General features: G+C 31.3%; 1 protein-coding gene and 1 long non-coding RNA gene across 2 annotated transcripts; both read right to left on the reverse strand.

Annotated features, from left to right (window-relative positions):
* Window positions 1–3,302: 3,302 nt before the first annotated feature.
* LOC130015308 (uncharacterized) lies at window positions 3,303–15,663 on the reverse strand. Its single transcript, XR_008790331.1, has 3 exons — window positions 5,097–15,663; window positions 4,877–4,935; window positions 3,303–4,390 (listed from the first exon to the last, which is right to left on the reverse strand). It is a non-coding gene; the product is annotated as an uncharacterized LOC130015308 (long non-coding RNA).
* A 3,526-nt stretch (window positions 15,664–19,189) lies between these two features.
* LOC126674137 (bark storage protein B-like) lies at window positions 19,190–23,315 on the reverse strand. The gene is made up of 6 exons (XM_050368527.2): window positions 22,976–23,315; window positions 21,970–22,037; window positions 21,428–21,586; window positions 19,886–20,071; window positions 19,608–19,787; window positions 19,190–19,473 (listed from the first exon to the last, which is right to left on the reverse strand). The coding sequence occupies exons 1-6, from the start codon at window positions 23,217–23,219 to the stop codon at window positions 19,312–19,314; spliced, it is 999 nt and encodes a 332-aa protein (XP_050224484.1). The 5' UTR covers window positions 23,220–23,315; the 3' UTR covers window positions 19,190–19,311.
* Between the last annotated feature and the right edge of the window lie 818 nt (window positions 23,316–24,133).

Here is a 24,133-nt window from a genome sequence, read left to right on the forward strand (position 1 = left end):
GAGTCATTAGAGCTACTCAAAAGCTTGAGTTGGTCCACTCGGATATTTGTGGTCCAATGCAGACACCCTCTATTAGTGGCAGCACATATTTTGCTCTTTTCATCGATGACTTCACAAGAATGACATGGGTTTACTTCATGAAAACCAAGTCATCAGTATTTTCAATATTTAAAAATTTTAAGAAGCTTGTGGAAACTCAAAGTGGTTGTGTGTTGAAGGTGTTAAGAACTGACAACGGGGGAGAATACACGTCCTCGGAATTCAAGTCCTTTTGTCAACAAGAAGGAGTATTGCATCAGCTTACAATTCCTTATTCTCCTCAACAAAATGGGGTTTCGGAAAGAAAGAACAGAACAGTGATGAATATGGCAAGGTGTATGTTGTTTGAGAAGAAAATGCCAAGATTGTTTTGGGCAGAAGCTGTAGCGACTTCAGTTTATTTGCTGAACAGAATAGCTACAAAGGCAGTTGAGGATAAAACTCCTTATGAAGCTTGGACAGGTCTCAAGCCTTCGGTTAATCATCTTAAAGTTTTTGGCTCAATTTGCTACTTTCATATTCCTTCAGTTAAAAGAACAAAGCTTGATGAAAGAGCAGCAAAGGGCATATTTATTGGTTATTCAAATGAGTCAAAGGGGTACAGAATATATGATCTTAAAAGCAAAAAAGTTGAGTTAAGTAGGGATGTCAACTTTGATGAGAACTCATTTTGGAATTGGGAGACACATGAAATTCAAAAACATGAGTTTCCTTCCTTATCCATTTCTGATGTCAGCCCTCAAGATGAAGATGATGATGAATTATTTGACGTGCAAAGCACTGCCGATTCTGCAGTCATAAGAAGCAGACCTTTAGCTGAAGTGTATGAAAGATGCAACTTTGTCTTTGCCGAACCAAGCAGTTTTGCTGAAGCTTCCAAGAATCCAGAGTGGATTGCAGCTATGAAAGATGAAATTGAGATGATTGAGAAAAACCAAACCTGGCAGCTTGTTGATCTGCCGCAAAATAAGCATGCTATTGGTGTTAAGTGGGTTTATCGGACCAAATTTAATCCGGATGGCTCAATACACAAGTACAAGGCGAGATTGGTTGTGAAAGGGTATTCTCAAGTTGCTGGTATTGATTACGGAGACACATTTGCTCCCGTGGCAAGACATGATACAATCAAGTTGCTATTGTCATTTGCTGCCCAAAAGAGGTGGAAAGTGTTCCACTTAGATGTAAAGTCTGCATTCTTGAATGGAGAACTTCAAGAGGAGATTTATGTATGTCAGCCTGAAGGTTTCGAAGTACATTATATGGAGGACAAAGTTTATAGGCTCAAGAAAGCACTGTATGGCCTTAAGCAGGCTCCAAGGGCCTGGTATCAGAAAATAGATGCGCACCTAATCCAACAAGGATTTAGGAGGAGCGAAAATGAGCCTACCTTATACTTAAAGCATGAAGATAATGATTTAAAGCTGGTATTGTCTTTATATGTCGACGACCTCCTTGTTACCGGCAACGACGAAAAGGTTGTGGCTGATTTTAAGAAGCAGATGAAGAATGTTTTTGAGATGTCAGATTTGGGTTTGATGAATTACTTCCTCGGCATAGAAATTTATCAATGCTCATCGGGGATATTTATCTCACAAAGGAAGTATGCACTTGATGTTTTAAAGAAATTTAAGCTTGAAGCTTGTAAGGAAGTTGCAGCTCCTCTAGCTCAAAATGAGAAGCTGTCGAAGAGTGATGGAGAAAAGCTTGAAGATCCAACTATTTACAGAAGTATAATTGGGAGTTTGCTTTATCTAACAACAACAAGACCAGACTTGATGTATCCAGCTAGTCTCCTTTCAAGGTTCATGAGTTCACCTAGCAATATCCATCTAGGAGTTGCTAAGAGAGTGCTGAAATTTCTTAAGGGCACTTCAAGTGATGGAATTTGGTATTTAAGTTCTAAAGAAATTGAGCTGGAAGGATACGCCGATAGTGATTGGGCAGGAAGTGTTGATGATATGAAGAGCACTTCAGGCTATATTTTCACACTAGGTACAGGTGCCATATGTTGGAATTCGAAGAAGCAAGAGGTTGTAGCTCAATCAACAGCTGAAGCGGAATATATTTCGATTGCAGCGGCATCAAATCAAGCTATATGGCTAAGGAAATTGTTAGCAGATCTTGGTGTTGAGTTGAAGAAGGCAACTACAATTTTCTGCGATAATAAATCTGCAATTGCCATAGCAGAAAACCCAGTACATCATGGGAGAACCAAGCATATCAATGTGAAGTTTCATTCTATCAGAGATGCTGAAAAGAATTTGCAGATCAAGGTTAAGCACTGCTCTTCAGAGTCACAACTTGCTGATATGTTAACCAAGTCCTTATCAAGGCCCAGAATTGATTTTTTGAAGAATCAACTTGGAGTGTCCAACATCAATCTCAAGGAGGAGTGTTAGAACTAATGAGATTGTTGCTGGAAACTTAGTTTATGTTTAGTTACTTTCTAATGTAATAGTTTTTGGAGGGAAACTAATATTTTGTGTAATGATGGCTTATGTCAGAAGTTTGAATTTAATATTAGAGCCAAAATGTAATCTTCCCTTGTAAGAAACAAGTTAATATATTTTGAATATAAGAAATATAGAAGCTGAGAGAATACTCTAGAGAACTCTAGCTTTAAGAAAAATCTTCTCTGTTTTACTTTCATGCTCTGCTCTAATTTCTACAAGAATAGAATATATCATTATGAGAAAAAGAATGGGTTATAAGAAACGAGCAAACAAATCCAACAAAATCAAAGTTGAGATGAAGTTCTATGAGTTTCTTCAATTAAACAAATAAAAGATAAGATATCAAATATATAAACAAGTAGATTACCAAAGAGAATTTAAAAATTAGAAGGTTGATACTAACTAAAAATAGAAAGGAAGGATAAAATTCCATCAACTATCTTCATAATCCTAAGTCATTCTTACTCTCCTACAACAGAGGGACCCGAATCCTGCAGACAACTGATTAAATTATCAATAGTTCTCAAATAGTTAACTTACCATTAACTTGCTATGTATCATTTAATTGCAGGAAAAGACATCGCAGTGATGGTTTAAATGGTAAATCATGGTTGGACAAAACACCAGTTCACGTTAAAGTAGGTAAAGGAAAGAAGACAGTACCAATTACAAGCCCACTACGAACTTCCTTAAAATTAAAAAGGGATTCTGGAAAAAAACACACTAACATACCATACACATATTGTGTTTCCTTGTATTTAAAATAAAAAGATTGATAAATTGACAAGAAAGACCCCCTTCAAGATATACTACTTATTAGAGAGGTAGCATAATTGAACTAATTGGAAGGACAAAAATTAGAGGGAGACACATCCTCTCAAACCCTATCAGAAGAACTTCCTCAGAACCATGAGCTAATCAAAACTAAAACAGAGGACCATCCTTACTGATCTCCGCATACTTCTTCTCATAGTCCTCAAACTTTGGAAAATCAGAAACATACCAAAGAATTAACCAATTGAATCTTCAGACACAAGAAAAAGGGCCCTAAGCAGTAGTACAAACAAATTTCCAGGCTAATCATTTGTTCACAGAAAATGACAATTTAAATAATCTAAATTAGAGCAGAGCACATAAGATTCAAATGTAAGTTTCTGTACCTTAAAATTCGATATAATATATTAATTAGATTGTCAAATTAAAGGACCCTTATCTTTAGCACTCAGGTGTGATGCGCGCGCATGCTCTCTATTCATTTGAATCCCTAAATGAAACCTTAAATGGCAGCTAAAATTATACTTATTTTTAATCAAGAGGTTGACAAAAACATATGCAGACAGACACAGCAGCAACCAAACAAACTAAACGTCATGCTATTTTTTTATCACAAGAATCAGTTGGATAGAATATGCAGACCAACTAAAAAATTATGCTATTTTTTAATCAGAAGAATTAGTGGACAAAAACATATAGACAAACACTAGAAGAATCACCGACTCCATGATTATAAGGAACGCAACAGAGACGCATCTTCACATGGCTAACACTAGAAGAATCACTGCTGCTATTCTACAGAGACACCTCTTCATATAGCTCCTCCATTTAACGGAAACCTGGAAAGCCACATATCCAATACTAAATATCCACCAAACTTGTAGACGGAAACCCAAAAACCAGTAATCAAGAAAATCACAAAATAGTTGGATACCTAGCCAAAACCGAAAATCCATCAAACTTGAAAATCATATAAATTTGCAAAAGAGTTAAATTCAGTCACCCATTTCTGATCCTTGAGATTGCATAATGCTCCAGGCAGCTTGGGGAATGCTGCAATATCCATCAAGCTCTAAAAGGACTTTCTAATTTGACCAGTCAGATTACAACAATATTATGAGGGCCTGGAAAACAGCACAACCAAGACTCAAATCCATCACCATTCAAATGAAGAATGGAATAAAGTAAAATGAATTAAAACTTCTTTCATCCTACAGTCCACAAAGTTAGAAGACCTAAGAAGCAACAATCAGATGTATCAAGAACAAACTGAGTAAAATAATTCCAAGTCATCCAAATATTAAATATGATTAGTTAGTAATACAAAAAGAGTTGCAGAAGCAAAATAAGTTCAGAAAAGCCACCAGGCTCAAAAGTTTGAAACCAAGTCTGAACGGATCAGCATTAAATTTAAAAAAGAAGCCGAACTCAAAACCAAACCTCAACTCCCCAGATCAAAATAATTAATTTGACATAATTGTACAATAAATCTAAGAAACCCCACCTCAAGATTCAAGATATTGATTGGTCAGAATAGGTCAAGACCCAGACCCTGAAATATAAGGCTACAATACGATCTCACATTCTCAAAATTAAAATAGAGATGTAACCTTCCTTATCGATCTCCACATACTTCTCGTAATCATAAAAACTCTGGAAAGTCAAAAACCTACGCAAAGAATTCGATGAATTATCCAGACACAGTAAGAAGGGCCCTAAGGAGCATAACATCAAAATTTCAGAGCGAGTATGTGTACAAAGAAGTAACAATTCCGCTAGAAGGGCCCTCAAACGAAGAGAGATCTAAAAATCACATACAAGTTACTGTACCTTGAAACTTGATAGAAAAATTGTTACTTGATAAAGTAACAATTTAGAACTCCCTTATCATTAGCACTAGAGTGATATGAGATGATAGTTCTCTAATTACTCGAGACAACAAGAACTGATATATGAGGCACACAAATCCCATCACCCGAATCCTGAAAATAAAAATTAAAAAAACTAAGAACTCATGCCAATTTTCTATTGAAAGAATTCGCTGACTAAAACATGCAGATAAACACCAGAAGAACCGCGGACTCCCTGGTCAGAAGGAACAAATCATAGGCACCTTTTCATATTGCTCCACCAATCAAATATCTTAAGTTGATAAAATAGTTACACCGAGGCAACCCCATTTTAATCCTTGTGGACACAGTGTTCCCAGCACCTTGGGAACACATGGTAATCCTTGTGAACACTAGAAACCGCGGACTCCCTGATCATAAGGAATAAATCATAGGCACCTTTTCATATTGCTCCACCAATCAAAATCACCAAACTAGAACAAATATACAGCCAAAACCAACAAAAATCATTAAATCACACAGTAATAAAAACACAGAAGCCCATTTTCCAATCTCGCATGCATATCTCCAAACAACTGGTACATTCCTAGCAAACAACCAGCCAAAATTTGAAATCCCAAACTCAGAAAGTATTAATTGCCAAAATAATTAATTTAGGAATACTCATTTTCAATCCTTGAGTACACAAACACAGTGCTCCTAGCAGCTTGTGGAATGTTAAAATATCCAGTAAATCTAAGATGATTTTCCAATCCAATCAGTCAGATTATATCCCTAATATTACGAGGACCTGGAAAAGAACACAACCAACACTCATGATCCACCAACATCGAAAAGAAAACTGGATAAAGTAAAAATCAAAAAATAGCAGAGACAGAGAAACGCAGTTTCCAATCTCGTCCTCATATCTCCAAACAGCCGGTGACTTCCTAGAAACAAACCAGCCAAAACTTAAAATAGAAATCATTAATTGACAAAATAATTTAATTAAGGAAAACCCATATTCAATCCTTGAGAACACATAGTGCTCCAAGCAGCTTGTAGAATGCTGGAATATCTGGCAAACCCTAAGATGATGATTTCCAATCTAATCCTATCGACATCATGAGGCATACTCATCTCATCTCCATTTCCTCAATCCTAAAACGAAAATATTAAACCAACTAAAATATACTATTTTCTATCAGAAAGAATTAGTTGACTTAACATGCAGACAAACACTAGAAAAATCACCCACTCCTTCACTATAAGGGATAGAACAGAGAAACCTTACTAAATTGCTCCACCATTACCTTTTAACAGAATCCTGGAAAACCACATAACCAAAAAAACAATCACCAAACTAGAACAGACATACACCCAAAAAACCAAAAATAACAAAAACATCACAAAGTAATAAGAGACACAGAAACCAATTTTCCAATCTGGCACGTATATCTCCAAACAACTGGTGGATTCCTAGCAAACAAACCAGCCAGACCTTAACATCCACCAAACTCAAAAATCATTAATTGATAAAATAGTTAAATTCAAGAATACTCATTTTCAATCCTTCAAAACAAACAGGTCTCCTAGCAGCTCCTGGAATGTTAGAATATCCAGCAAATTTAATGATTTTCCAATCTGATTAGTCAGATTAAATTCCTAATATTATGAGGACCTGAACAGATCACAACCGGCACTCATAAGTCATAATCCATCAACATGCAAAAGAAGAATTTGATTAAGTAAAATAAAAGAAAAACTTTCTCTCATCCTACAATACACAAAATGAGAGGGTCTGAAAAGCAACGATCAAACAAATCACTAAATCAAAAAAGTAATAGAGACAGAGAGACAGAAAAGCATTTTACAATCTCTTCATATCCCCAAAAAACTGGTGGATTCCGTGACTCTGGAAAATTAAATTTCGGAACAGGAGAAAAATGGCCCTAATGATCTCCGCACACCTCTCCTCATACTCTGCAACTCTGGAAAATAAAAAACCTATGTGAAGAATCGACCAATTAGATCTCAGGACAAGATAAAAATGGACCTAATGGGCAAATGTGTAGAGTCGACCAATTATGTTTCGGGGCAGGAGAAAAATGGACCTAATGAGCAGAACCAAAGAATTTCAAAAGTAAGTATTTGTTCACAAGAAGTGCATTTTAGCTCATTTAAATCAAAGACTTCATGTTCATAAGGATCCAAAAAAAGACATCTAATATTTACATATAAGTTCTGTACAACAATGACTTGAAACTCAAAAAAAAATATTAATTAATAAATTGCCAAATTAGTACTCACTTATCATCAGCACTCAAGAGGTTATCTGAGCCAATCATTATCTATTTACTTGAGAATAAAGAGAACTGCAATATGAGGCATGCTCATCCCAACCCCTGAATCCTGAAATCGGAAACCAGAGATAAAAATTATCCTATTGTCTAAAACATGCAAACAAACACAAGAAACACTAGAACAATCACCAACTCCTGATTGTAAGGAATAGGAAAGGGGCATCTTTTTCATATTGCTACACCTTCTAATGGAATCCTGGAAAGCCACGTAACAACAAATAAAATTACTGCACTAGTAAGGATAGACGCCCAATAATTATAAGGAAATTATTAAAGCACAAAGTAACAGAGACAGAAAGAAATAAAAACCCATTTTCCAATCTCGCCCACATATCTCCAAACAGCTAGTTGCTCCCTAGAAAACCCACAAGCCAATATTTAAAATCCAGCAAATCCAGAAATCAGTAATGGATAAAATAATCAAATTCAGACAACCCATTTTAAATCCATGAGAGAGAATGTGAAGTGCTCCAAGCAGCTTTTAGAATACTAGAATATCCAGCAGATCAAGAGTAATTAATTACCAAAGATCTAAAATTCACATGTAAATCATAAAAGTACACCTTAAAGCTCAATAAAATTTATATATAATAACAAATTAGAGCTCCCTTATCATTACCAATTTACCACCCAAAAGTAATCTAGTGCAGTTCTCTATTTACTCGAGTGAAATAAAACCGGTATATGAGGCATAATCATCTCATCACCATCTCCTGAATCCTAAAAACAAAAACATTAAAACCAACCAAAAAATATACTAATTTACTATGAAAACAATTAATTGACTAAAACATGCAGACAAACACTAGAAGAATTGCCCTCTCCATGACTATAAGGAATAGAACAGATACACCCTCTTATAATGCTCCACCATTACCATCTAACAGAATCCTGGAAAACCACATAACCAAAAAACAAAATCACCAAACTAGAACAGACCAATTACCAATGATAAAAGAAAATCATAAAATCACAAAGTAATAAAGACACGGAAGCCACTTTCCAATCTCGAATGCATATCTCCAAACAACTGGTTCATTCCTAGCAAACAAACACGCCAAAACTTAAAATCCAAAAAACTCGGAAAACATTAATTGACAAAATAAAATTCACTGCATTAGTAGTGATGGACACCCAATTACTATAAAGAAAATCATAAAATCACAAAGTAATAGAGACGGAGAACTAGACGCCCATTTTCTATTCTCGCCCACATATCTCCAAATAGCTAGTTGATCCCTGGAAAACAAACCAGCAAATATTTAAAATCCACCAAACCCAGAAATCATTAATTGATAAAATAGCCAAATTCAGGCAAACTTATTTTTAATCCATGAGAACGCATAGTGCTCCAAGCAGCTTGTAGATTTCTACAATATCCAGCAAATCAAGTAATTCACTACCAAATTTAAAATTCACATGTAAGTTAGTTTAATACACCTTGAAACTCAATAAAAAATGTATTACCAAATTAGAGCTCCTTTGTCATTAGCACTCAAGAGTGATCTGAGTGCACAGTTCTTTATTTACTTGAGGACAAAAAAACCGGTATACGAGGCATACTCATCTCATCCCCATCTCCTAAATCCTAAAACGAAGACATTAATCCAACTAAAATATGCTATTTTTCTATCGAACTAGAAAAATCACCCACTCCCTCACTATAAGGAAAAGAACAGAGAAACCTAATTATATTGCTCCACCATCTAATGGAATCCTGAAAAACCACAAAACCGAAAAAAACAAGATCAGCAAACTAAAACAGACAACCACTCAAAAACCAACGATAATAAAAATCATTAAATCACAAAGTAATAGAAACACAGATGACCATTTTCCAATCTGGCAACGCATATCTCCTAACAACTGGAGGATTCCTAGCAAACAAACCAGCCAAAACTTAATATCCACCAAACTCAAAAATCATAAATTGAAAAAAAATAGTAAAATTCGGGAAAAACTCATTTCCAATCCTTCAAAACACATAGTGCTCCTAGCAGCTTGTGGAATGTTAGAATATTCAGCAAATTTAAGATGATTTTCCAATCTAATTAGTCAGATAATATCCCAGATATTATGAGGACCCTGGAAAAGAACACAATCAACACTTATGACACCAACACTCATGATCCACCAACATCCAAAAGAAGAATTGGATAAAGTAAAATCAAATGAAATCTTTCATCCTACAATTGAGAGGGTCTGAAAAACAACAGTCAACGAATAAACAAATCACTAAATCAAAAAGTAATAGAGACAAAAAAAGCATTTTGCAATTCTCGCCCTCATATCTTCAAACAGCTGGGGAATTCTGCAACTCTGGAAAATTAAATTTCGGGACAGGAGAAAAATGGCCCTAATGATCCCCGCACACATCTCATTATCTGCAACTCTGGAAAATAAAAAACCTACGTGAAGAATCGACAAACTAGATTTTGGGACAGGAGGAGAAAAATGGACCTAATGAACATATGTGAAGAATTGACCAATTAAATTACAGGACAGGAGAAAAGTGGACCTAATGAGCAGTACCATAGAATTTCCAAAGTAAGTATCTGTTCACAAAAAGTGCATTTTTAGCTCATTTAAATCAAAGACTTCATGTCCATAAGGATTCAAAAAAAGACATCTAAAATTCACATATAAGTTACTGTACAAAAATGACTTGAAACTCAAAAAAAATATTAACTAATAAATTGCCAAATTAGAACTCCCTTATCATCAGCAGTCAAGAGGTCATCTGAGCCAATCCTTCTCTATTTACTTGAGAATAAAGAGAACTGCAGTATGAGGCATGCTCATCCCAACCCTTGAATCCTGAAATCGGAAACCAGAGCAAACAAGAATTATGCTATTCTCTAAAACATGCAGACAAACACGAGAAACACTAGAAAAACCACCAACTCCTGATTGTAAGGAACAGGACAGAGGCATCTTTTTCATATTGCTACACCATCTAATGGAATCCTGGAAAGCCACATAACCAAAAAACAAAATCACCTAACTAGAACAGATCAATTACCAATGATAAAAGAAAAATCATTAAATCACAAAGTAATAGAGACACAGAAGCCATTTCCCAATCTCGCATGCATATCTCCAAACAAGTGGTTCATTCCTAGCAAACAAACCAGCAAAAACTTAAAATCCACCAAACTCATAAATCATTAATTGACAAAATAGTTTAGTTCAGCAAAACCCATTTTCAATCCTTGAGAACACAAACACAGTGCTCCTAGAAGCAGCCAATCTCAGATGATTTTCCAATCTAGTCAGTCAGATTATATCTCTAATATTACGAGGACCTGAAAAAGAACACAACCAACACTCATGATCCACCAACATCCAAATGAAAAATTGGATAAAGTAAAAATCAAAAAATAATAGAGACAGAGAAATGCATTTTCTAATCTCGTCCTCATATCTCCAAACAACCAGTGGATTCCTAAAAACAAACCAGCCAAAAATTAGAGTCCACCAAACTCAAAAAACATTAATTGACAAAATAATTTGATTTGATTCAGGAAAACCCATATTCAATCCTTGAGAACACATAGTTCTCGAAGCAGCTTGTAGAATGCTGGAATATCTGGCAAAAACCCTAAGATGATGATTTCCAATCTAATCCATCAGGTATCGATATTATGAAGACCTGGAAATAACACAACCAACACTCATAAAACCTTACTTGGAGGTCAACTTCACCAATCCTTTTAGTGATTAGTTTAATAATATTAAGCCTCATTTGATTGGGAATAAATTCTAAAAAAAAAGTCTCCTGTCAATTTACTTTTCGGAAAAATGAGGGGTTGATTTTTCTTTAATTAGGAAATAACTTTCTTAACAAAATATAGATAATTTTTACTTTTCCAGTTAAATTGATTAAAATACAATTATAACTCTTATTTATTTAGCTAATTTAGATATTGAAAATAATATTATCTTCAAATTTTTAATTAATTAAAAACAAAATGCAACTTCACGTAAGTTATTACATAAAATTAAATAATTGGTTTCCTACAATGATTATAAAGAAAATTATTAAATCACAAAGTAACAGAGACAGAGAGAACTAAAAGTCCATTTTCCAATCTTGCCCACATATCCCCAAACAGCTAGTTGATTCCTAGAAAACAAACCAATCAATATTTAGAATCCACCAAATCCAGAAATCATTAGTTGATAATGGTCAAATTAAGGCAAACCAATTTTAAATCCATGAGAACATAAAGTGCTCCGAGCAGCATCTGGAATGAATCAAGAGTAATTAATTACCAAAGATCTAAACTTTACATGTAATTCATTGTAAAAATACACCTTGAAACTCAATAAAAAATAAATTAATACCAAACTAGAGATCCCTTATCATCAGTACTCCAAAGTAATCTGAGTGCACAGTTTTGTATTCACTTGAGGATATAGAAAAACTGGTATATTAGGCATATATCATTTCATCCTCATCCCCTGAAACCTAAAAACGAAAACATTAAAACCAACTATAAATATGCTACTTTTCTATCGAAAGAATTAGATGACTAAAACATGCAGACAAACATTATAAGAACCACCCACTCCCTGACTATAAGAAATAGAGCAGATACACCTCTTTATATTGCTCCATCATTACCATCTAATGGAATCCTGGAAAACCACATAGCCAAAAAACAAAATCACCAAACTAGAACAAATATACAGCCAAAACCAACAATAACAAAAATCATTAAATCACAATGTAATAAAAACACCGAAACCCGTTTTCCAATCTCGCATGCATATCTCCAAACAACTGGTGCAGTCCTAGCAAACAACCAGCCAAAATTTAAAATCCACCAAACTCAGAAAGTATTAACTGCCAAAATAATTAGATTAGGAATACTCATTTTCAATCCTTGAGAACACAAATGTTAAACTTAAAATATCCAGCAAATCTAAGATGATTTTCCAATCCAATCAGTCGGGTTATATCCCTAACATTATGAGGACCTGGAAAAGAACACAACCAACACTCATGATCCACCAACATTAAAAAGAAAAATTGGATAAAGTAAAAATCAAAAAATAACAGAGACAGAGAAACGCATTTTCCAATTTCGTCCTCATATCTCCAAACAACCGGTGGATTCCTAGAAAACAAACCAGCCAAAAATTAAAATTCACCAAACTCAAAAATCATTAATTGACAAAATAATTTAATTCAGGAAAACCCATATACAATCCTTGAGAACACATAGTGCTCCAAGCAGCTTATAGAATGCTGGAATATCTGGCAAACCCTAAGATGATGATTTCCAATCTAATCCATCAGGTATCAATATTATGAAGACCTGGAAACAACACAACCAACCAACGCTCATGAAGCCTTTCTTTCACTGGATGGATCGAAAATAAATCAAACAAAAAATTCCAAAAGAAGAATTGGATAAAGTAAAATCAACGAAAATCTTTCTTTCATCCTACAATACACAAAGAGAGAGGGTTTGAGAAGTAACAATCAATAATCAAACAAATCAATAAATCAAAAAGTAATAGACAGAGAAACGCATTTTAAAATCTCGCTCTTATATCTCCAAACAGCTGGTGGATTATGCAAATCTGGAAAATTAAATTTCGGGATAGGAGAAAAATGGCCCTAATGATCTCCACACCCTTCTCTTCATACTCTGCAACACTAGAAAATTAAAAGCCTATGTGAAGAATCGACCAATTAGATATCAGGACAGGATAAAAATGGACCTGGCGAGCATATCTAAAGAGTCGACCAATTAAATTTTGGGACAGGAGAAAAGTGGACCTAATGAGTAGAAACAAAGAAGTTCCTAATTAAGTATTTGTTCACAATAAATGCATTTTAGCTCATCTAAATCAAAGACTTCATGTTCATATGGATCCAAAAAAGGACATCAAAAATTCCCATAAAAGTTACTGTACAATAATGCTTTGAAACTCAAAAAAATATAAATTGATAAATTGCCAAAATTAGAACTCCCTAATCATCAGCAATCAAGAGATTATATGAGCCAATCGTTCTCTATTTATTTGAGACTAAAGAGAACTGCAATATGAGGCATGCTCATCCCAACCCCTGAATCCTGAAACCGAAAATGAAAGCAACTGAAAATTATACTGTTGTCTAAAACAACACGGGAAACACTGGAAAATCACCAACTCCTGATTATAAGGAACAGGAAAAAGGCATCTTTTTCATATTGATACACCATCTAATGGAATCCTGGAAAGCCACACAACCAGAAAATAAAATCACTATACTAGTAAGGATAACCCAATGATTTATAGAGAAAATTATTAAATCACAAAGTAACAGAGACAGAGAGAACCAGAAGTCCATTTTCCAATCTTGCCAATATCTCCAAACAGCTAGTTGATTCCTAGAAAACAAACCAGCCAATATTTAAAATCCACCAAATCCAGAAATCATTAGTTAAGTAAATAGTCAAATTCAGGCAAACCCATTTAAAATCCATGAGAACGTGAAGTGCTCCGAGCAGCTTCTAGAATGTTAGAGCAAAGAATATCCAGAAAATCAAGAGTAATTAATTACCAAAGATCTAAAAATTACATGTAAGCCATTGTAAAAGTACACCTTGAAACTCAATACAAAATTATATTAATACCAAATTAGAGCTCCCTTATCATTACCAGTTTACCACACAAAAGTAATCTGAGTGCAGTTCTCTATTTACTCGAGGATAAAGAAAAACTGGTATCTGAGGGCATAATCATCTTATCACCATCCCCTGAATCCTAAAAACGTAAACATTAAAACCAACCAAAAAATATGCTACTTTACTATGGAAAGAATTAGTTGACTAAAACACAGAGACAAACACTAGAAGAATTGCCCACTCCCTGACTATAAGGAATAGAACAGATACATCCTCTTATAATTCTCCACCATTACCATCTAATGTAATCCTGGAAAACTACATAACCAAAAAACAAAATCACCGAACTAGAACAGACCAATTACTGACGATAAAATAAAAATCGTTAAATCATAAAGTAATAGAGACACAGAAGCCATTTTCCAATCTCGCATCCGTATCTCCAAAGAACTGGTAGATTCCTAGCAAACAAACCAGCCAAAACTTAAAATCCACCAAACTCAAAATCATTAATTGACAAAATAGTTAAATTCAGCAAAACCCATTTTCAATCCTTGAGAACACAAACACAGTGCTCCTAGCAGCTTGTGGAGTGTTAAAATATCCCGCAAATCTAAGATGATTTTTCAATCCAATCAGTCAGATTATATCCCTAATATTACGAGGACCTGGAAAAGAAGACAACAACCACTCATGATCCATCAACATCCAAAAGAAAAATTGGATAAAGTAAAAATCAAAAAATAACAGAGACAAGAAGCGCATTTAACAATCTCGTCCTCATCTCCAAACAACCGGTGGATTCCTAGAAGACAAACCAGCCAAAACTTAAAATCCACCAAACTCAGAAATCATTAATTGACAAAATAATTTAATTCAGGAAAACCCATATTCAATCCTTGAGAACACATAGTTCTTCGAGCAGCTTGTAGAATGCTGGAATATCTGGCAAACCCTAAGATGATGATTTCCAATCTAATCCATCAGGTATCGATATGAAGACCTGGAAACAACACAACCAACACTCATGAAACCTTTCTTGGATGGATCGAAAATAAATCAACTAAGAAATTCCAGGGTCATCCAAATCCAAACACTAAATATAGTTAGTTGATAATTCAAAAAGAGATGCATAAGGAAATCAGCTTAAAAAGCTACCAGGCCGTTATTTGAAACTATAATCTGTGTCCGAACGAATCCGATATAAATTGAAATCATAAGCCAAATTCAATACCAAACCCTAATTTTTCAGATCAAAATATCAAAATCTAGCGCCAGAAAAAGTTCGTATAAAGATCGCATAATACCAAACCCAGATAAATCAGATCAAATATCAAAACCGATATAATCTTGAAAGAATCACTACGAACAGGAGCCAATAAAACCCTAATTACGGTCGCAACAGTAACATCAGAATAAACGAAGAAGAGGAAACTAAATGAATCGATCTTACAGAACACGCGTTAGCGCCAAGATAATTGGTTATAAGGAAGCGCAGTTGTATTTATAGCAGTTCGAGGATTTGATGGATGGCCAAGATTAAACTGCAGATGGTGATATGGACGGATAGGATCCTTTATTGATGAAGAAAGGCGGTTAGTATGTGGGACGCGGTTGCTTTGTTATGAAGCTGTGGACAGCTAATTAATACACGTGTTTTTTTTTATAAAGGATCGGTATTCTTTCAATTTCATTTATTTCAACTTGGGGGTCAAGTTCTTTTTTCTAAATCCTGAATTAGAAAAAAATAACACAACATTTTCTTTTTTCTATTCGGATCTTAGTGATTAGTTTAATAATATTAAGCCTCATTTGATTGGGAATAAATTCTCAACAAAAGTCTAACTTTTTAAAAAATAATATTTTTTTATTTAGTTCATTTTTATCAATTTACTTTTTAAAAAGATAAGGAGTCGACTTTTTCTAAATTAGAAAAATAACTCTCATAAAATCTAAGTAATTTTTAATTTTCTAGTTAAATTGATTAAAATACAATTATAACTCTTATTTAATTTAGATATTAAAAATAATATTATTTTTAGATTTTTAATTAATTAAAAAGAAAATGCAACTTCACGGAAGTTATAAGTAAACTAAATAATTGATTTTCTCCACAATATTCTCATCAATTAACTTTCTGAAAAGTATATTCTTCTTGACTTATACACTTTTGAATCAAATGAGGCTTTATAAATTAATTATTAAATGTATAAATAAGAAGTGATTAAAAAATAACGAAATCTCTAACCGTAAATTTTCCGAACCAAAACTAAATTATTAATATCAATTGAAAATTCTGAAGCTATTATCTTTTGGACTTAAATAAAAAATTGACACCTCAATTTATAAGTAATAGGCGATTTACACAATAAATTAATTTAATGAGCAAATCAATCATAAATTTGGTGATTGTCAAAATGAGTTAATTGATCATAATCACCAAAATCATGATTGTTTTTTTTTACAAAATTAAATTAAATGTTAGTTACTTATTGTTTATATGAAATTGATATTTAAGTCCTATCTTTAGAAGTCTTCTTATTAGTTTTGACATCTATTTATACAAGATGGACCTCCAAAACGGCCCATCTAGCTCCCATCCTTTCCGACAACATGGTTGGGCTCCTTAATCGCCGGTCAATTACTATGTTGGAATTTGTTTTTTTTTTTTTGAGAATTACTATGTTGGAAATTGATTGCATGTCAAAAGATAAAGTTTTGGGATTTCTTATGGGTGAGGATTTTCGCACTCCTTCTATTCATATTCGCACTCCACTTTGTTATGAACAGACTATATTACCCTCTCTTTTAATATTTGTAACTTTTTGTATTCCCAGCTCATCCCTCACACACCAACTTTCATGAATTCATCACCAGCTCTGTTAACACATTTTTTATCCTACTTTTTAATCATTTCAACAATAAATTCTTACACTTTAATTCATAAAAATTAAATTTTTATATTCTTATTAAAATTCAGTTACGATGATTAAAAATCATTTTTTTTCTTATTTCAAATCATATATGTTTACTTTTATTTATAAGGCTTAATTCCTTAAAAAACCCTCACTTTACACTTTTTTTTCGTTTATACCCTGACCTTGTAAAAACACCATTTGTACCCAATTTTGGGTTTTTATGTTTCATCCCTACCCAAAAGTGTTAAATTGTACTCTTTTCATTTGGAAAAGAGTTTAAAACATACTTTTTTCTATTTTAAAATATACAAATAAATCCTTAAACTTAAAAAATAATCAAATACATCCAAATAATTAATTAATTTTTTTAATTTCATAAAATAATAAAAAAATTAAAAAAAATTATTATTATTTTAAATCTTTTTATCGGAAATATTTTTAAAAAAAATTTAAAAAAAGTAAAAAAAAAAAATCGGAAATATTTTTTAAAAAATAAAAAAAATTATTATTATTTTAAATTTTTTTGAAGAAGATGGTATTTTTGTACTATTAATAACATTAATATCTAATTAGTATATAAGTTAAAAATGAAGGATTGTTTTAAACTCTTTTTCAAATGAAAAAAGTACAATTTAATGCTTTTGGGTAGAGATGAAACATAAAAACTCAAAATTGGATACAAATGGTGTTTTTACAAGGTCAGGGTATAAACGAAAATAAAATGCAAGGTGGGGTTTTTTTAAGGAATTAAACCTATTTATAAAGATAAATTATTACACTTTAATTTGTTCAAAACAAGATTTTAAGTTTTTATTAAAATGAGATTCTTAAAAATAGTTATTTTCATTTGTAATATTTTTTAATCAATGGTGATTAAATTAAATTATTTTCAATGATGTTTAAATTAATATTTATTACTTAAAATTTAACTAATAACACAAATATGATAAGTCTATTTTAACTGAAAAAAAATAATATTACATGTTTTTATAAATTAAATTACTATCAAGTTTATTGAAAAAATCATATGCAATTGCAAAATAAGAGTACAACATCGTAGTAGTAGTTGAAGAAAAGTACTTAAAAATATTAGAGTATGGTGTCAATTTAACTATTTAATATTAAATTTATTAAAATATTCAATATCTTATTAACATAATTATTTAATGTTAAATATTTTAAAAATAAAGAATTAAACTCACCTTTTACTTATATTTGCTTCATTCCTGTAATGTTAAGACATAAATAAGTCATACTCAAATATATAAAGAAAGAATTCAAATCTAAAATAGTTTCTATTTTATAATAAACCTGATTTTTTCAATAATTTTTTTTATATAAAATTTGGAGACGAAAAATCAGGAAACGCACCCGAAAAATCTCAACTAAGGTTGACACACTCTTAGCATATGCATCTTTTTCAATAAATTTGATAGTAAATTAATTTAAAAAAAATATGTAATGTTAATTATTTAGTTAAATAAACTTATCATAATTGTATTATTAGTTTAATTTTAAATATAATATATTAATTTAACATCACTGAAAATAATTTCGTTTGATCACCACCGTACATTTTTGAATAAATAATTTATATACTTCTAAAAAATATTTAAAATGAAAATAACTATTTTTAAAAATCTCATTTTTGTAAAACTGCAAGATCTTGTTTTTGACAAATTGAAGTGTAGTAGTTTGTCTTTATAAATAAAAATAATCAGATTTAATTTAGAATTGAAAAAAAATGATTTTCATTCATTCTAAATGAATTTTAATTAGAATATAAGAATTTTATTTTTATGAATAAAAACGCAAAAATTTAATGGTAAAAGGATTAAACAAATAAGACAACGAATGCATTAATAGGGCTGGTGATAAATTCATCAAACAAAGAAAAAATTGAAAATTGGTGGGTGAGGGATGAGCCGGGAAAACAAAAGGTTTCATAAATTAATAGAAAGGGTAAATAGTCCGTTCATAACATAGTGGAGTGCGAATATAAATGAAAGGAGTGCAAAAATCCTCACCCTTTCTTATTATGGGAAGAACAATGAATTATTACCACTACATCCCGAAAATGCTGGTTAAAAATCGATCTTGTAATTATTATCATGAGATTCTTTTTTTATTCCTTTTAAATTATTATTGCTAATTAATTAATTTGCTACATTGGAAAGAAACATAGATTCATAAAATAAACAAGACCAACTCCAAATTTATTCATGAAAGGCCAAAGCCAAACTTATTCATCAAAATACACAAAACGGCCTCGTTTTAGGACGATTACAGTAGCATTCAATTAATAGTTAACCCTAGATGGCACTCTTGGGGCTAAGAGTACCAATGAAAGCAGCAATAGCTTTGACAACATTGACAGAAGCCAAATACTTATAACTTTTGTAAGCAGTAGATCCTCCTGCCGTGTTGGACACGCCTCTAAACACAATTATTGGTTTCTCATTAGTAATCGCTACCTGCAAATTGAACACAGTCCAAAATTAATTAAACTATTTATATTAATTTAAAATTATACAGTATTTGATCGTAAGAAGTGGTATTTTTTCGATAAAAATGTATATAAAACGAGAAATAAAAGTAATATACTCACCAAAACAACAGCAGCGGTTTCTTTGTCGACAATTGAGACTTTGAATTTGTCACGAACAAATTCTCTATATGCTACATTTGTTAAGTATAAATCAGCAGTGGAAGCTCTCAGTGATGGGACAAGAACCGGTGTTCTCGGCAAGCACCTCGTCGTGTTTATACATTGTTCGAACTCTAAATTCTGCAGCCCAATATTAATTAACGGTTTAAAGTTTTGAACAGTTTAAAAAGGAATTTTAAACGATTGATACGTAAGAAATGATAATTGAATGAGCGGACCTGCATTTTTGTAGCTTTGTCGTACCAGGTCGAGTTGTCGAGGGGGAGCCAGAAAACGGTTTCTTTTTCTCCTGATGGAGTGAATAATGTTGATGGTTGAAAATCTATGCTTCCCAGCAAATTTTTTCCTTCTTCTGGATAATTGTAACTTCCGAATTTCAGCTGACCTTTCTTTGTTTCAAAACTCTGAAACAAACACAAATGTATATAAATGATTGTTTGAAAAATTATTTTGTTAAACAAATGACTTTTATGGTATTTTTGAAAGTTTAAATTTCATAAGAGGAGGAAATTAATCTTTGAAATTTGATAAAATAAATTAATATATGAAAACTTATAATGAATTTAATAATAATATATATGAACTAAAAATTGTAAGTTTGGTCCAACAATTTTCTGTTTTGTGTCAATTATATCAAAACAATAAATAAAAAATATTAAAAATTAACTAAAAACAAATAAATATATTTTAATTCCTTGAATATATTTTTTTTATGAAAAAACTATTCAAAATTAATAAAACCTCATAAAATTTTAAGAAAATATTTATCCAATTTTATCAAAAAAAAATTGTTATAAAATATTTATGTTATTATCCATAAGTTTAAAAAACATATTTTCTAATATATGTACTAATTGATTATAAAGACAACTTAAAATATAGATGTATATATTATCTTTATCACTAGATATTTATTTATTTTGATAACTAAGAAGTGAAAAGCGCTTGTAAGAATTGAACTCATGACATTTAAATTATAACTTACTGGTCATCTATTTATTTACCTCTTAACTAGTTTCGCATTACGTGCTATGCACGTGCCTCGTAACATAACTCGTTAATGTATATATTAGTAAATTTATTATAATTATATCAATTTTTTACTTATAATTAATATTAAATTAGTTAAGAATTTTTGTAAAAATAAATATAATATATTCGGTTATTAATTTTTTTTCCATACTGAATTTATTCTTCTTTTGGTTTTATAATAACCATAATTAAATAATTAACTTAATTTTATTAATAATATCTTTAAAAATAATAAGATAGAAATTTAAATAATAATATATTGACCAAATACAGTATTTTAATTTTGTAGTTCAATCAAACTAAAATATAGCTAGGTATTCCTATTAATTTGGAGACAATGTAGTTATTTTTTACATACTAAAAACTAAATTGGAGATAATTTAGCTACCTATTCTAATTAGAATTTTAATTATAATAGTGATTAATTAAATAACTAATTAGTTAATAACTATAAAACTTTTATTTAGTAATAAACTGAGAAGGATTATTCAGTAATTAAATTTGTCTGTCTCCTCCTTCCTCTATCCGTACTTTTATATATAGTATAGATATAATTGGCTTAAAATCTATAACTATTGGACCAATATGTCAATATTTTGATTAGTTTATATTTATTAAATTTGTCATAATTGTGTCCTTTCCAATTTATCTTGCCTTAAGCTTTTGTTTAAAATTGATGCATACATTTATAGTCAGATTAAATATGTGGTGTTATATTATGGTTTTACCTTCCAATTGAAAGATCCAGTATAGGCAACTTGGCCAACTAAAACAATATCACCAACTTTTAATAATGTATCATCAACTGTTCCAGCACTTCCATAATGAATAATTCCATGGACACCAAATGTATCAATCAGAAATTGCACACATGCAGCTGCATTTATCTGTACATATTTATACAATTGCCAAACATTTTATAAATGTAAATACATGCTTAGAAGGAAAAATTAAAAGAAATAAAAATCATAAAATATATATAATTATGACTTTTTTAAATGGATGTATTTTAAAGCTTTAAACTGTCTTTTCCGTCAGCAAATTGGAACAATTATATCCAAATTGTAATATAATTAAACTTGTATAATTTTTTTAACTCGACCATCAAATAAGCAATTTACATAGAACATTAATATCTGAATATAATTATTTCAAATTCATAATATTGACGGATCGGACTGATAATTTTTTTAAAAAAATATCTATCAAAACCGTCAAAATTGTAAATATATAAAAAAATCATTCTGCGAGAAAGAACAAGATATCTTACTATTCCTTCTCCAGTCTTTACATACACAACTGTGGATCCCTTGATCGTCCCAACATGGAATGTTCTCCCTGTATAACCCAAATATTTAACAAAATAATTAGAAACTTGTCCACAAATTGATCCATTAGTGTTTCAAAAATGAAACCCAACGGGTTGGTTTAGCCGATTTGATCGAGACCAAATGCCATTTCAGTTCTGTTTCTTAAAATTTAAATTAAAACATGATTTAACCATCTTAAAACCAAAAATAAAAAAAATATTAAACCAGTTAAAACATAAATATTCTATACTTTATTTATTGGTTAGAGTTTGATCTATTTTAACCTTTTAGTCCATTACTAATTATAGTTTTATGTACATACTTAAATTTTAAATATGTAAATTTATCTAAGGAAATATAGGCAAAATAAATGTATCTATCCACGATTTTATTGTTTTTGTCAAATATATCAGGACTTAAATCGTGTTAGTTTATATCCACGAATTATTTGAAATTGATGTGCGCAAGTATTGTTCTTTAAGTAGCTAGGATAAATTTTATATATATAGACAAACAATATTTCGTCACATCAACTCAAAATGAGTTATAAATATGTATGATGATCAAACTGGCGAGATTTTAAAAACGTGATTTATTTGGCAAAAACACAAAAATCGTGGATAGATTTACCAAAAGTATATTTCAAAAATTGTTGAACCAATTAACCAAAAGCTACTTGATGCTTTATTTTTTTTTAATTTATCTAATTGAACAGTAATTGAACCGGTGGAAAGCAAGATAGGTCAGCTCAAGTGGTAAGAACGCTCCATCTAATATCAAGAGGTCCCGAGTTCGAATCTCCGTGGAGGATGAGATTGAAGTCTTTTAATCCTCATATAGAGAAGAATAAAAATAGAAAAGAAAAAACGGTTGAATCAATTAATCGACTATCAAGCCAACATTCGGTTACCGGTCCGATTTTATATTAGAACTGCCTATAAAAACTAGAAAGAGAGAGAGATTTACCGGCCAATACAATGGTGGGGTCATGCTCGGTGGTCGGAACAAAGATATTTGAGTCAAGAAGAGCCTGTTCATTGCTGTCGGAAACAAGAACAAGGCCGTAGTAAGAACCGTCCTCGTTGATTCTTTGGATAACATCATAGTATGGGTGTTTCATGCTCAGCTGCATCGACTGCTGCGACATAGCTAGCAATCCGATCAGCACCACCGCCAGTTTAAGGCCCCATACGTTATTCCGATGAACCATCGTGATATCAGAACAGTAACAGCAGCTAACTAGCTAGAAAACCAAATACTAGACAAGAAATCTTAGAGCTATGTGATGGTTTGTTTGTGTACTAATGGGGTGCTATAGTGTGCACATTTATAGACATTTTGCCAATCAAATTTACTGTATTTTTTAGGGTTGATTACTGACAAAATGCTTGACCTTTAGTAAAGTTTAAAATTTGCTTATATTTTTTTTTAATATAATGTTAGATATGACTTTTCGTTTTTTTTTTTATAATTTCATACAATCTCATTTGAAGCTAATGTGATTGATTGCTACAAAAAAATGTGATTGATTGCTACGCATTATACAATTTGTAGATTAATAAATTGATGATAGATTATAACTTTCAAAACCTATTAATTTAAAGATTATTAGAAATTTTGACATCCAACAATCATGAATTTACAAAGAATTACAAATTTAGGAATAAAAGCAAAAGCTGTTTTTTAATATTCAAAAATTGTTTATAACAATCTTAAACTTACATATAAATACAAAAAATAATAAAATTCTAGCGTGAAACTAAAATAAAATGTTAAGCTAATGTGATTGATTGCTACGCATTATACAATTTGTAGATTAATAAATTGATGATAGATTGTAACTTTCAAAATCTATTAATTTAAAGATTATTAGAAATTTTGATATCCAACAATCATGAATTTACAAATACAGATTTAGGATTAAAAGCAAAAGCTGTTTTTTAATATTCAAAAATTGTTCATAACAATCTTAAACTAATTACATATAAATGAAAAATAATAAAATTTGAACGTGAAACTAAAATAAAATCTAGGCAAAAATAATTAAATTAAGTATAAACATAAATCGCAATTTTGGAGGACAAAATGACAGAAGTTGGCAACGTTTTCAATAAAATTAGCTCA

Source organism: Mercurialis annua, linkage group LG3 (assembly GCF_937616625.2).
Source record: "Mercurialis annua linkage group LG3, ddMerAnnu1.2, whole genome shotgun sequence".
Classification (NCBI taxonomy): domain Eukaryota; kingdom Viridiplantae; phylum Streptophyta; class Magnoliopsida; order Malpighiales; family Euphorbiaceae; genus Mercurialis; species Mercurialis annua.

Bases quoted from the DNA above. Each gene is read 5' to 3' on its own strand.
- LOC126674137 (XM_050368527.2), bottom strand. From the start codon at position 23,219: ATGGTTCATCGGAATAACGTATGGGGCCTTAAACTGGCGGTGGTGCTG. The intron at 20,072-21,427 runs GTAAAACCATAA...TGTTTGTTTCAG, and splicing joins CTGGATCTTTCAATTGGAAG to AGTTTTGAAACAAAGAAAGG. The intron at 19,788-19,885 runs GTCCGCTCATTC...ATTGGGCTGCAG, and splicing joins ACAAAGCTACAAAAATGCAG to AATTTAGAGTTCGAACAATG.